The 16,363-nt window shown below is 34.7% G+C and overlaps 1 protein-coding gene across 2 annotated transcripts in view; it reads right to left on the bottom strand.

Annotated features, from left to right (window-relative positions):
• LOC150019807 (radixin-like) overlaps positions 1–16,363 on the bottom strand; it is a 112,956-nt gene that overhangs the window by 59,656 nt on the left and 36,937 nt on the right. For both annotated transcript variants that reach the window (XM_090266689.1, XM_090266688.1), the window contains 4 exons: positions 6,865–6,948; positions 6,518–6,664; positions 3,936–4,032; positions 2,917–3,080 (listed from right to left, as the gene is read on the bottom strand). In XM_090266689.1, the coding sequence (XP_090122815.1) occupies positions 2,917–3,080; positions 3,936–4,032; positions 6,518–6,664; positions 6,865–6,948 (492 nt within the window). The remainder of the gene's footprint in view (positions 1–2,916; positions 3,081–3,935; positions 4,033–6,517; positions 6,665–6,864; positions 6,949–16,363) is intronic.

Below are 16,363 nucleotides of genomic sequence, written 5' to 3'. Positions count from 1 at the left end.
TATAACACTATTTTCATTGTGAAAAACCCAGTTATGAGAATTACAGGGCAAGAATAGGATCACACACACCAAGGTACTGCAGAGGCTTGCTTGCTGCCCCTTCCCAACTCCTGCTGCTGCCCAGGAGAGTCCAGCAGCACAGGCAGCACACCTGAGCATCCCCCCAGTACGTCTGCTGGCTACTTTGCCAATGAGCTTGACCAAAATTGTTCCCACATATAGAGCTGTCATTTCTCTTCTTCTGAGCTGTAAAGCAGGGAGTATATGAAGATTTTCTGACACCTGCCAAATCCCTATGTTATAAAACATCCTCTAGGCATTCAAATGAAGAAACAGTTACTGAATTCCTACAGTAGACAATGCTTGCTAATGAAAGGCTATAAAATTTATCCAAGACAGGAACCACAGGATTCTTATTGTGGCAAAAAATATACTTAAAAGTTTTCCATTTTCATCTAAGCCTTAAAGTAACTAAAATATAGCACCACTGGTACTTAGTAACCATACTCGTCGGCAGCCGTCCGTCTCGAGAGACGATGGTGTAGCTTCTTAAGAGTCTATCTGCACCGCCGAGAATGGCTGTGCAGTCCGACTCGGGAGTGACACGGTATCTGTCTCCTCCCGTGTTGAATCGACATCTTGCGATGACGCTGGAGTGTCCTCTCCAGTGAAGCTGAAGCTACAGAGCCTGGGCAGGGTGATATAGAGGGTCTGCTGTTGCCCATGCAGCAGACCCCCCCTCTCTTCGCAGCTGAAGGGTCCAAGGGAAAGACGGAGTCAATACAGCTTGGCTTCAGGTGCGCCGCAGGAGTTGCCGGTGTTGACTACAACGTCAAACCGCCTTAGGGACTCCGGCTCCAGATTTTCTGTCGGGGTTTACTCCCTTAGCCTTTCCCCTGAAGAGGTATGCCGCAAGGCGGCGGAGGTTTTTTGGAGTCAGTTTTCCTTCTCTGATGTGCCCTGACTGGAAGATCGAACCAGCGACACTTAGCTCGCAGGCCGACGCTCAATCCACTGAGCCAAACCAGCCAGGGGAAGTAACCATACTATATATACTAAAAACCACACAGCACGCCTCTATGCATGAGAAATAGGAACAAGCAAATATATTTAAGAAATAAGTAACATATCAGCATTATAGACAAGCAAAACAGGACATGACTGAGTGATAAGTATGCATAACATAATCAGTGCTCTCTATCTTTGGGCTCCTCATCTGTGCATTCAACCAACCATGAATTAAAAATATTAAGAAGTTAGGTTGTTGCTGATGTGTACTATGTAGTTAGGCCTCTGATGGTTCTATCTGTGCTGAAAATGTACAGACGTTTTTTGTCATTGTTCCTTAAACAATACGGTATCACAACATTTACATAGTATTTACATTGTATTAGGTATTACAAGAAATCTAAAGAAGCTTTAAAGTATAGGGGAGGATATACATAGGTCATATGCAAATACTACAATTTTATATAAAGGACTTGAATATCCGTGAGGGTCCTAGAGCCAATCCCCTACAAAGAATGGCTGTAATTTCTGAATATATGGAAAGTAAAGCCCAATAAAGAACTATGTTAAAAAACATGTAATACTAGAACCACAATGTGATCCTAAGCCACATGAAAGCAGTCAAAAATGACAGAGCCCACTCAAAGTAACAAACCACCTTAGTGTCTTTAATGGTGGGTGGTCACGAATTACTGGCAAGTTTAATGCCTTTATAAAAAATATTTTGTAATACAGTAAACTTCTCTAAGGCAGATAAATTGAGAGAAGCAGTCTAAGTTAATAAAAGACTTGAATTACACAGAAAATTTAAGGAAAAAATGCATCATTAATTACAAACACTAAAAACATAGGTAGCAAACTTATACTTAGCAGAGGGCCTATTTATCAGATTCAAATCATGTGATTTCCAATATGCTTGAAGTATATAAATTTACATATATTTAGGGCTCCTCAACATTGTTTTCCTTAGGACCTAGTCTACTTCTTATATTATAATGCTGCTCTACAAATATTTCTTCAATAAAGGTTAACTTCAATTTCGTGTCTAAATTTTTTCAAACAAAGCACAAAGTTTAAATCAACCTAGCATCAGATTTGGGGATTTTGTTGCCAAACCCAGTAATCTGGTTCCAGGGCTGATAAGAATTTCAACGCATCTTTCCATTTCAAAATCTCTCAATTTAATACAGTTAACAGTATCTTTTTTTTGAAAGTCTTAAGTGAACCATGGTTAAAAAGATCAGTGTTGCTGGTAGGGAGAACAGGTGTTACTGTACTCTGTACACTGCCTTTTTGAGTTCTACAAGGCCCATGACACTGTTTCAGAGAAAAACATTCAGCATATTGTTTCCCTAAGTCACAAGCAAAACAAACTTGAAAATTTCATACTATATCCAAACCAATGTCTGTCAGTGAGAAGCAAGCATAAAAGAAAAGCACACCTATGAAATCATGAAAAGCTATTGACTCAGAAATATTTCTTGGATATCTAACTTGAAAATTATACATATTCTTTTTAAAAGAGGATAGTGGTAACACTGTCATTTAATTTTAATACAATGAAAATAGTGTAAAATGTAACTTCTGAGTATGTTAAAGAAACTGAACGTTCTTAAATTTATTTTTATTTATGTATTTTTATCCTCATCCAAGGACATGCTTATTGATTCTACAGAGGAAAACAAATATCAATGTGAGAAACATCGATCAGTTGCCTTCTGCATGCACCCCAAATGAAGATCAAACCCTCAACCTAGGCATGTGCCCTAAGTGAGGGTTGAACCCATGACCTTTCAGTTTACAAGATGACACTCAAACCAACTGAGCCCCACCATCCAAGGCCATCACTCTTAAATTGTAAATATCTTACTTCTATCAATCAAGAATGAAAGGCTATAAATTCCATACCTTTCCAACTGCTTCTGATGTTTCTCCTCTCTAGCCTGAGCCTTCATCTGTTGTACTTCAATAGTATCAGGCTTCCTTCTTCGCATGTACAGTTCATGGTTTCCCATACATAAAGCCAAAATCCGCTTATTGATTCTCAAACGAGGTGCATAAAAAACAAAATCCTAAACATAAAGTATTCTGAATTTAAAATCTTCCTGAACGACAGTATCTCTCACAATAATCTGTACTAAATTTTAATGTGTGGTATGAATTCAATTGTCACATTACACACAGTTTAGACATCATTAAGATTTCCTAATTCCCATACTTTCACATAACTGGTTCCTCACCTTTTCATTCCCCACCAGTTTTGTTGAGAGGCTAATAATCTTATACTCCCAATACATTAAATGCCATTTATTTTTTCTTCACTGAAGTAACTATTAGCATCTGTTCCTCCACTTCAAGAGGGTTTTTTGTTTGTTTTACCTTTTGCCATATTTATCTCAAAACTGATCTTTGTTCAGGGCTGTCAAGTTTTTTACCTAAAAATCTTCTCCTTACCTTTTTCTTTTCAATTACTAACAATACAACAGTATGCTCGACATTAGATGAATCAAAGAATCTATTTAAATATAAAGATTTAAGTTTATGACTCCGAGTTACAAAAATACAATGTTCATGATGCAACATTCTATAAAATAGAATAAATATAGAATAGGCCTCCTTTTGCTACATTCTAGATACCAACAAACAAGCTTTTTAAAATTGCTTCTTAGGAATGGTGATTATTTTCCTTCACTTCCTAATATAGTTAAATTTCAGTTAAAATAAAATTCTAATATTTATATGTTGTAATAAAATTAAAACTTTGTATTTTTAATACCATTTTTTTTTATCACTTAGGAAAGTTAAACTATGGAAAAAGAATATTTCTCAGGAGCAATTCAATAAATTAACAACGTTATTCTTCAAGTAATACCATAGCAAAGTAGCAGGAATTTAAAATACATAAAACATTTAAAAATTTTACTTACAGGTGCCTTTTTGTCAATTGGCTTTATAACAAATTTTTTGTCATTAAATGAAATATTTCTGATTTCACTCCAGGGAAAACCAATTTTAGGTGTTAACCTTAAAAAAAAAAAAAAAGAGCACATTTCTTTAGTTAGAAGCAGGAAACAATGGACAAAATTTGTATCAACTTTTTGGGGGCTAATTTAGTTAACCAGTTTTAAGAGTTCCAGATTTTCAAAATGTATTAACTTACTCATAACATACTACTGACATTACATTTTAAGGAACATTTGATTAATTAAGTCACATAAAACAGTCTTTCCTGGTGTAGATCAGTGGATTGAGTACCAGCCAGCAAACCGAAAGGTTACCAAGGTCACAAGCCTGGGTTGCAAGCAAGTCCCCAGTTGGGGGGGGGGGGGGTGCCAGTCTATGTTTCTCTCACACATGGATGTTTCTCTCACTCTTTCTCCCTCCCTTCCCCTCTAAAAAGAAATAAATTAAAAATTTTAAAAATCACATAAAACAAAGACTATCCCAAAAATTTCATAAATGTGTCACAAACCTGGATGGAATTCCCTCTTAGGTTTGCACAAGCTCAATTTAGGCTCAAGCTACTACAACTATTAAGTTGAAATATGTTTAAGAAGAGAAGAGGAAAAAAGATAGTTTTATAACTTTTCATGTGAATTATGAACATTTTACTAAAAATTATTTCCTGTTTAATTTTTAAATGTTTGCATTATTTATGAATATACTAAAAACACTAAATTTTCAGTACACTTTAATAGGCTTAATTTTATAGTATGTGACTTATATATTCCACAAAATTTTTTAAAACATTCATATAATATTTAGATAAATAGAACTGAAATTTGGACTCCATGACTATACAACTGTTGCCCCCATTTACCACCTTAAATACAAAGATTTAGGGAATCAGATTGGAATAAGTAATTTTGTTTCTGCATGTCAAATATTTCATTGTTTCAGACTCCCCATCAAATGTGTCACTGCTATCCAACAAGAGCATGAATAACTGTGACACCTATGTTGGCCAAAAGGCCTATTTAGTCAGCATTTGAATAACAGAGTATGAACTTCTACCTATTCATAGTCCTTTTAATTCTGAAGCAGACTGACTGTAACATATCAAATAATTTTCTCTACAAAAAACATTCTTTACTCAATATGCATGCACCACCCTGTCCCTTAATGGCCACTAAGGTAAATCACAGTTACCTATTTAATAGAGAGGTTGCTGGAACTATTTTTAAGGTAATATTATCCTATTATATGTTACTTTAAAAAATTCTAAAGCAATTTCCTCATATAATTCTCACAACAATCTTGTGATGTGTATCTGGCAGTTACACAAATTTCACAGAGTTAATAACTTGACCAGGGTCACAAAGGTAATTAGTAGCAGAGCTGGTAAAAGAACCAAACTAACCTTTTAAAGTTGTACCCTATTTTGATTTTTTTTTTTTAAAAATTGAAAATATAATAGATGATCACATTCTCATTATAACTTGAACTATTACAGAATAGACTTTGTCCATGATCCCCAAACCCTCCCTCTTGTCCTGAGATAACCCCTCTCTTTCATATTCCCCATCTTTATCTGTATCAAGATATATAATGGATACTCCAATAAAAAGTAAATCAATAATTTTTAAAAGAAAGAAAAAAAGATTTGGCCTATAATAGCCCTGAAGTTAATTTTGCTTCTCAAAAATTTTCCCTTCTGAATAAAGCATTTTAACTTGCTTTGTAATATAAATGAAAAAATACATCTGAGTAAAATTAGTAAAATGCTCTCATTTGGAATCATCATGTATATGCTTAGAAATATGTGTTTTATTAGATACCAGTAACAATGAAACTAAAAATTCGGAGCCAACCTAGAATAAAGAGAAATGCCTGTGGAGAAGGTGCCATTCATTGGCACAGACTTGGATGCTTACGTTGTATGGTAAATAAGTTAAAAGTACAAAGCAATAGTAGCTATCATTCCGAAAATTGCTAAAAGACCTGGATGTGCTTCATATTAATATAAAAATAGGTGGTCAATTTCAAAATAAAATTACACTGTCCACTATTTTTAATACAGGGATATTCTACTTTACTATTGTCCAAAAATATTCAAAATAATTCCTATAAATATTCAACAAAAGTGTTACAAACACAATAAATCAAACATGTTTTAATTTCATTGTCTCACTGCTCTTGATTTCTTATATATGTTAATTTCAATTTCAACCTGTATGCCAGACATAACATTAAAGAAACTAATGAAAAGTTACTTAAGAGGGCATGGGTAGTGAAAAAAAGTATGACTTGTTCTTCACCTATTGAGGAAACAAATTTTAACTAAGTTACCAGACATAACTCACAAGAGATCAAGAAGCATACTCCAAATAAAAATGAATCCACTCATTTTGACAAATACACTGAGAAGTTAACTGGAACCACAAGATGCTGGGAAAATGAAAATATGATATCTGAAAGCCTATGTGGCATTAACTTATCTTTTAATTTGAAAAAAAGCAATAAGGGTAATCAAGACAACTGATTAATGACGATTTCACTATTTACTTACTTGTCATCATGTTCATAAATATTCAGACCCAGAGCATCAACACCTAGCCACAATTCAGTTCCTTTTTTATTTTTTATTTCAAAATAGTTGACTCCATACATTTCTAGATCTTGTGCAATCTTCAGGTATTCCATCATAGAATCTTCCCTGTAGGAATAAAACTTATTATAACATATTTAAGTAAGAGTATCTGATACCAAACAAATTACAAAAATACTTTGAATTAAAATTTAGTGTTTTACTCCAATAAGTCAAATAATCTTTGGTGGATAATCTGATATAATTAATGTTATGAAATAAAAATACTTTAATTTGAGGAAAACACTATGAAACAACCATCCAAATACCTTAGCATTCCTCTATGTTCTTCATGCCAGTTCTGTATTCTTTCTTCCCACTGCTCTTTTGTCAATTTGTGTTGTTCCAAAACACTATAAGGAAAAATAAGTCTATCATTGAAAATCAATAGTCTTTCAAAAGTCTAGAATCATACCCTGACTGTGGTGGTTGCTATACAAATCTATACACAATAAAATTGCATAGAATAAGTTCACACACACACACAAATGACTGCATGTAAAACTGATGAAATCTGACTAAGGTAGGTGTATGGTATCAATGTCTGTATTTCATTGTGGCACTGTACTGAAGTAATGTAAGAGGTTACCATTAAAGAGGGCTGCGAGAACGATACACAGGATCTCTCCATTATTTTACAGTTGCTGTGAACCTACGAGTATCTCAAAATAAGTTAATTTTGTTATTTAAGTTGTTTAAAATAGTTATAGTTTATAAGAATTCAAATTTTTAAGTGAATATTCGGAAAAAAGTGAAAAATGACTCTCATTATTAATAGAAATTTACAGAAAACACTGAAAATCAGAATTCTTAGGCCTTAATTCTTTCACTGGATGTATTTATTTTTGCGTTAATTTAATTTTCTATTAGTAATACTTTATATAAAAGGGACAAGTCATACGTTTTTTCACTACCCATGCCCTCTAAGTAACTTTTCATTTGTTTCTTTTGTATCCTTCCAGTGTTTCTATGCAAATATAAAAACACACTATTTCCTACTACTACTATTTTAATATCAAATCAGCAGATTCAACATGCATATAATTTACCTACTATGCACACTACAGAGGATGTATTTCTATTCTCTTTGGGTCATATAATACTTTCTTTAGTGGTGAATCCTCAGAGAATACTTTACTGATAGCAAAATATGTTGTGTTAAAATATTGTTTTGCTATATAAAAATTTTACTTGAAATCCAAGGGATTTCTTGGCAATATGAAAAAAATCTTAGGATGCAATCCTCCTTTGGGTAAGTTACTGTTTAGAGTGGATTCCTTAATGGGGTTTCAGACAAACCGTTATATTATTACAAACTGCTCCTTTCTCTTTTAGCCCTTGCTTTTGGGGAAAGGAGTTTTGTCTTCTTCCTCAGAGCATTTAAGTTCCCACATTTTTCTTGTCTTTATCCTCCCTGTTGCTGTTTGGCCTGTGCTCAGCAGCAGGAATGCAATCACCCTTGAAGGCACAATCAATTCAGCCAACTGCTGGTCTCAGGATGTTAACTAAATCTGAAGGTATGGGTTAATTAAGTTGGATGCCACTGGGATTTCTGCTATAGCTTTTTATATCCTGTATTTCAAATATGACTTGTTTGCATTTTGCATAATGTACTTGTATTATTAAATCTGCATGACCGATTTGCAGGTATCCAAAACTTTCTACTTTTTCTTCGTTCCAGAACCAAAGAGCCCTTCTTCACATCTAAGGCCAACCCATCCAACTTGACTTTAAATCTATCTGGGCCTTTAAATGACTTTTATCTCCACTTTCTCAGGATCTTCACTCCATACTTTATGGCAGGGGACATATTTATTGTTCCCTGCCTACATATATTATCATCTATACTTATCTGTGTTACAAAGGGCAAAGACCACATTTATATTGCTCACCACTAAAAGCCCACTGTCGGCACTCAAGAGTACTGTACTCAAAAATTTGTGGAGTAAATAAAGGAGATTCAAAATCAATTATTTCCCTTCTTTTACAGAACATGTCTATAAACCCATGCTTCCCTACTCCTAGTTTTTTTCTTCTAAACAATGAACTTCTTTTGAGAACTGTCCATATTCACTGTCCTTCATTTCCATACCTCAAATCCACTGCCCGAGGTCTACCACAATCTGACTTCAATCCCCAACACTACTGAAACTGCTTACTAAGGGTCACTTCCAATATCCTTATTGTTAAACCCAACAGGCACATACTCAACCTCTTTGCACAGTTTGACACTGCTGACCAGTCTCTCCTGGAAGCATTCCATGATATAACACTCTGCTGGTATTAATCTCAATATCCTTTACAGAAGCCTCTCCCTTTGTACTTAAAAGTAAAGTTCCTACAAGGTCCGTCCTAGGTCTTTTTCTTGCTCTTTATGTACTTTAAGTTCCATCTCTTTGGTTCCCATCTATTTACTAATTATTCCCAAAACTGTATCATAGCTCAAACTGCTCTCCAAGATCTGAACCCATATCCACAAATGAATACTAGCTCTCTCTCTCTCTTGGTTATACTGCAGATATTTCAAACTCAACAGGTTCAAAACTGAAATCTCCCTCCTGCAAAATGTACCCACCCTACCACATCTTGGCAAAAGGTATTACCAACCTCCCAGTTGCCCAAGTCAGAAATCTGGGATATAAAAATTTACGTACATCAAACTCCCTTTAAAGAAGAAAGATACTATCTGGTGCAGCTGATTATCCGTATCACCAGGAATCTAAACTACTTTGGGAGAACAGATTGCTTATCTGGGTTTTTCAATATAAAAATTAAAAGGATCCACCAAAATCATTGAATTACTGTGATTTGTGATCACCAAATAACCTTTAGGTGATCACTTAGATAATAAGTGTGCTATATACCATACACAAAATAAATTGATCACTGTAAAAGTATTTCTCTCCATTCTGAACCAAAAAAATTAGTATTCTAACATTATGAGTAAGTCTCCTTTAGTCTTAGATATCTGGAATTAGTCCTCCAGAAACTATCAACTTCAACAGCTCTCTAGACTTCCAATATCAAAGACCAAATCTTAAATAGTAAGTGCTCTCTTTCAAATAGAGTTGTTAGAGCATACATACATTTAAAATAAAAAATCATGGTTAAGTGTGATTGCAGTGTTTAAGATTTTTTAAAATCATATGACTATTAAATGTAAGTCAATTACTTCATCTGGTGTTCAAACAAATATCAATCTGATTTAACACTGAAAGAAATGTTATATTTGTTGAGTTAAAGTCTTTTTTTATGAACAATTAAAAAATTTTAAGGGTAACTTTGATTATACATAATATTTACCTACATACTGACTTAAAAACAATCTGCTATACATTTTACTATATATAAATTATACTTCAACTAAAAATAAAAACTAATCCTATCTGAAATGAAATTATACTGTGCCAACAATCTATTTCTCAATTCAGTACTTTAAATATCTGAGAAAAAGAATTTTGAATTGCAAGGGACCAAGGGTGGGGGGCGGAGGCATAAGAGATATGGGGGGGATAAAGGTGATGGGGAAAAAAGCAAAAAAAAAATCTGTTAAGAGCTAATAAGTAAATTCAGCAAAGTAGCAGGATACAAAATCAACAAACAAAAATCAGTTGCATTTCTATACACTAACAATGAACAACGTGAAAAGGAAATTACAAAAATAATTCCATTTCCAATAACATCAAAAAGAATAAAATACTTAGAAATTAAACAAGGAGGTGAAAAACTTGTACAATGAAAATTACAAAACGCTGCTGAAAGAAATTGAAGAAGACACAAATAAATGGAAACATGGCCCATAAACATTAGAAGAGACAATATTGTTAAAATGTCAACTCTACTCAAAATGATGTACACATTCAATGCAATCCCTATTAAAATCCCAATGATATTTCAGCAGAAATAGAAAATCCTATCCTAAAATTCATATAGTACTCCAAATAGCCAAATAATCTTGAAAATGAAGAAGAAAGCTAGAGGATTCACAGTTCTTGATTTCAAAACTTAATACAAAGCTACAATTATCAAAACAATGTGATATTGGCATAAAGACAGGCACGTAGACCAATGGAACAGGATAAACCGCTGAATATATGGTCAAATGATATTTTTGACAAGAGTGTCAAGACCATTGAATGGGGAAAGAGCCATCTTTTCAATACATGGTGCTGGGAAAACTGGATATCCATATGCAAAGAATGAAATTGGACCCTTACCTAACACCATATACAAAAATTAAATCAAAATGGATCAAATACACAAATACACAAACGTAAGATCTAAAACTACAAAATCCCTAGAAGAAACATAAGACAAATGCTTCATGACATTGAATTTGACAGTAATTTCTTGAATATGTCATCAAGGGCACAGGTTAACAAAGGAAAATACAGACAGATTGGAGGTCACGATAATTTTAAAATCTTCTTCATCAAAAGACACTTACCAACAGAGTAAAAACACAACCCACAAAATGGGAGAAAATATTTTCAAAACATGTACCTGATAAGGTATTAATATCCAGAATATATAGAGGACTCCTAAAATTCAACAACAAAACAAATAATTTGATTTAAAAACGGGCAGACCTGAACAGACATTTCTCCAAAGATAAAACAAATAGCCAATAAGCACATATAAATATATTCAACATTAATTATTAGGAAATTGCAAATCAATACTTCAATGAGACACCATCTCACACACATTAAGGGGGCTGCTATAAAAAAAAAAAAAGAAAAACAACTGTTGGGGAGGATGTGAAGAAATTAGCACCTTGTACACTGCTGATGGGAATGAATGCAAGATGGTACAGCCTCTATGGAAAATGATCTAACGATGCCTCAAAATATTAAAAATAGGATTGCCACATGATCGAACAGGTCTATTTCTGGGTTTATACGCAAAAAAATATTTAAAGCAGATAAGTGAAGAGACAACTGTACTCTCACATTCACAGCATCATTATTCAAAATAGCTAAAACGTGGAAGCAACCCAAGTATCCACTGATGGATGAATGGATAAGCAAAATGTAGTATAAACATACAGTAGAATATTATTAAGCAGAGATCGGGTCAAGATGGTGGCATAGGCAGACATGGCTCACCTCTTTGTGCAACCCCATCCAAATTACAACTAAAATATGGAACAACCATCAGCCAGAACCTTGAGAAATCGAGTTGAATGGAAGCCTGTCAGCTACGGAATTAAAGAAACCATATCCACTGAGACTAGTAGGAGGGAAGCAGACACAGGACGGGCTGGTCTCTCACCCATGTGTGGTGGATAAAAATTCAAGAGGGATATTATGGGAGCGAGAAGACCCGGCCCCACACCAGGCCCCCCAGCCCAGTGCCAGGAAGATAAGTCCCCACAACTTCTGGCTGCAAAAGTAGCAGGAATTGAGTCAGTCCAAGAAACTGCTGGAGCCCCAACCAGTTCCTCTTAAAGAACCTGCACACGGACTCACCTACTCAGACTCACTCCCTCTGAGCTCCAGCACCAGGGCAGGAGCTTGAAAGGCACCAGTGGCATACAGGGAGAAACTGAAGTGTCTGGAATCAAGGTGAGCAGGAGCCACTGTCTCTTTTCTAAACCCTCCCCACATAGAGTTAACAAGCTGCTGCCATATCTGAGATTCCATTAACCTGGCCAACACTGTTTGACCTGCCCTTGGAGATCCCCAGAGACTCCCCCCCACCAACTTACTGACCCACCCAAGCTTCTTTTTCTCATGGAAGGCTGGTCTTGGCTCAGGCTTCACAACTTCCTAAATCCTATCAAACAAGCAACAGTTGGCCTCAGTGAGCCCCAGGCCTGGCACTACCAGCAGCCAGCTTAAGATTCACAGCTTGGCTTTGCCTGGAAATCTCCAAGGCCAGCACAAGTAGCAGCCATCTCAGATTGCTTTATAGCTCAGGCCCAGGCAAAATACAGGTGGGGGCTGACCTTGGCCTGCACCACCCAAAACCCCAGGGCCAGCATACCCAGTGGACAGCTCCAGATCACATCGGAGCACCACCATCCTGTCCCACACAGCTGATCCTCCACAGAGGGCATAGGTTGGTGGTCAGTAGTCACAGACAGGCCTTACAGCTGACTGGCCTGGGTTAAGACCCTTCCACTGATCTGCCAACAATAACCAAGGCTCAACTACAAGGCCACATGAAGGGCACACCTTGAGTACCCAGCTTGGGTGATAGGGGAGGCTGTGCCATTGGACTCTACAGGACACCTACCTCATTAGGCCACACTACCAAGACATGGAGTCAAAGCAGCTCTACCTAATACACAGAAATAAAGACAGGGAGGCTACCAAATTGAGAGGGCAAAGAAATATGGTCCAAATGACAGAACAGAACAAAACCCCAGAAAAAGAATTAAATGAAACAAGAGATAGCCAACCTATCAGATGCAGAATTGAAAACACCAGTGATCTGGATGCTCAGAGAAATGATTGAGTATAGCCATAAAATAAAGCAAGAAGTGAAGGTTATACAAGTGAAATAAAGAAAAATATACAGGGAACCAACAGTGAAGGGGAAGGAAGCCAGAGTTCAAATCAATGATTTGGAACAAAAGGAAGAAATAAATAAAAGAAACAAGAATTGAAAAAAATGAGGAGAGGATTAGGAAACACTGGGACAAGTTTAAACGTACCAACATCCAAATTATAAGAGTGCCAGAAGAAGAGGAAGAGCATGAAATTGAAAACTTATTTGAAAAAATAATGAAATAAAATTTTCCTAATTTGTTTAAGAAAATAGATATACAAGTCCAGGAAGCAGAGAGTCCTTAACAAGCTAGACCAAAAAAAGGACCACACTGAGGCACATCATAATTAAAATGCCAAAGGTTCAAGATAAAAAGATAATCTTAAAAGCAGCAAGAGAAAAGCAGAGTTACCTACAAAGGAATTCCATAAGACTATCAGCTGATTTCCCCCAAAAAAACTTTGCAGGCTAGGAGCTGACAAGAAGTATTCAAAGTGATGAAAAGCAAGGACCTACAACCAAGATTACTCCATCCAGCAAAGCTATCATTTAGAATGGAAGGGCAGATAAAGTGCTTCCCAGGCAAGGTGAAGCTAAAGGAGTTCATCAGCACCAAGCCATTATTACATGAAATGTTAAAGGGACTTATTTAAGAAAAAGATCAAAACTATGAACATTAAAATGACAACAAACTCACAACTATCAACAACAGAATCTAAAAAAGAAAAACAAATACAAAAACAAACTAAGCAAACAAGCAGAACAGGAACAGAATCATAGGTATGGGAATCATTTGGAGGGTTATCAGCTGGGAGTAGAAAGGGAGAGAAAGGGGGAAATGGTACAGGGATCAAGAAGCATAATTGGTAGGAACAAAAGAGACAGGGGGATGTTAATAATAATACAGAAAAGTGGTGAAGCCATAGAACAACCCATGGACATGAACTAAGGGGAGGAGGGACTGCTGGAGGGAAGGGGGGTACTGGGTGGAGATGAGCAAAGGGAAAAAAATTGGGACAACTGTAACAGCATAATCAATAAAATACGCTTAAAAAAAAAAAAGAGTATTATGCAACCCTAGAAAAAGAAGGAAAATTCGCAATATACTGCCACATCGATGAACTTTGAGAACATTCATTATGTTAAGTTAAATAAGTCAGTCACAAAAAAATACTACTACATAATTCCACTTGTATGAAATATTTATAGAGTAGTGAAAATCATAGACTAAAGATAGAATTGTGGTTGCCAGGTGCTGAGTGTAGGGGAATAGGGAGTTATTGTTTAATATATATAAAGTTTTGATTTTACAAGATGGAAAAAAACATTATGGAAATGAATGGTGGTGACAGTTACATAACATTATAAATGTATTTAATACCATTGAACTGTACACTAAAAGTGATTAAGATGGTGAATTTTGTTATGTGTATTTTACCACAGTAAAAAAGAAAGAAAAAAGAAAAAAGAATTTTGGGTTGGAATAATAATAGAAACCAGACAAACTACAGACAAATAAGTATTTCATAATTCTAATTCTTTTGCTCAACACCATGAAGTTTTACCCTCCAAGATAACTATTACTGCAATAATATTAACAGGAAAAATAGTGTAACATTTAATAATCAAATATTAAAGCTATTGTACTTAACAGTATCTTTATAAAGCATGTATCAACAGAATACACTTTGTTAGCTGAAAATAAACATTAAAGTCTACGACCAAAGGAAATTAATGAAAGTGCACATGACATAGTTTAGTCTTCATATTTAGTACCTATGAAAAAGAAACTATATCTAACAACTTGACTACTATGAAGATGTGGTGCAGAACTAAAATTTTAGGTTAAAAATATACAGTTTTGGATTTAAATAGAAATTTTAAAACTTGAGAATTTGAACTAAGAACAATAACTTCTCTCCAGTTCTAAAAGAAAGATCTTTACATACATTCTAATATTAGGGAAATGTGTGCTACATTTAAGAACTAAGATATTTAAAAGTAATATCTGATGTTGTACTTTCTAAGTTTCTTAAGTAATGCTATCAACTAACACTTGTATCACACTTTATAGTTAAAACTGTAAACCATACAGTTCATGTATAGTAATCACAAACTGTAAGGTAGGTAGAGCAGAATGATTATCTCCATTTTGCAGATTCAGATTTTCAAGGCTCGGGGATTTTAGCTTTTGTACCCAAGGGCACATAAGTAGCAAAGAGTAGAATCAATACTCAAATTCTAGGTTTCCTCTCTAATGATTTCTCTTATGCCATGCTACTTGAAATAACATATTGAGGCAGCAATATACTGCAGATAAAGAACACAACACTAGACTAGTAGTCTAAACACTGAGTTTAAATGCCTTTTTAGAAGTTAGAAACTTAATTTTAATTCTATGGAAGAAACATAGGCTGGTACTCTCAAAAGCATTTATTAACCCTTTGAGTGCCAACGTCACTGTGAGCAACACTGACAAATTTTCCCAAAAGTGCTAGCTTCGCTTCCAGCGACTCTTTTTTCGATGGCTATAAATGTAAATAATAATGGGATAATTCATATTTTATGTTTTATCTTTTTTTGTATCTCCAGTTATATACTGATGTAAGTTTTTCTCATGTTGATCCAAATTTCAAATTTTTACGCTTGTTCAAATACTGACATATTAATTGTTATAATTTTTACTTACATTTTAAACAGTCCTTTTAATTTCATTTATCTTTGCAATAATTGTCGAAACTATGCAGTGTGCATAAGGAAGCTTTTGCTATTGTATTGTTTTTGCATTTCATTTCTGTTTATAAACTTTTTCACTGTTGACATCTATTGATATATGTCTCTAGTGTGAATACAGTTTGTGTTCATTTTTTTTGTACGTTATAGTTTTCTTTTTTAAAAAAATGTATGCAATATTTGACATACTTTTTGCTTGTTATTCATGTTGCTATGTGTTTTTTCAAGTTATAATAATAGGTTTTATATTATGCCATATATTATACTTCAAAAGCCATACTGAAGGAAAGTTTTCTAAAATAATTGTTATAATTTTAATGGAATAAAATTTTTGCTAAATTGCGTCAAAGAACACTGCTTACAAAAGAAGAGTGTTTTTACTCTATGTTATGAAATTTTCAGCAAATTATTATGAATTATAATGTTTTTATAGACATTTTTCATAAACTGCATTTCTCAGCAAAATAGTCTGGCATTTCTCACACAAATTTTAGCAATTATGCATGGCACTCAAAGGGTTAAACACCTATCTGCCTGTGT

This window comes from Furipterus horrens, unplaced genomic scaffold (assembly GCF_987537825.1).
Source record: "Furipterus horrens unplaced genomic scaffold, mFurHor1.1.pri manual_scaffold_2, whole genome shotgun sequence".
Classification (NCBI taxonomy): domain Eukaryota; kingdom Metazoa; phylum Chordata; class Mammalia; order Chiroptera; family Furipteridae; genus Furipterus; species Furipterus horrens.
This window is presented reverse-complemented; position numbering and strand designations above follow the sequence as displayed.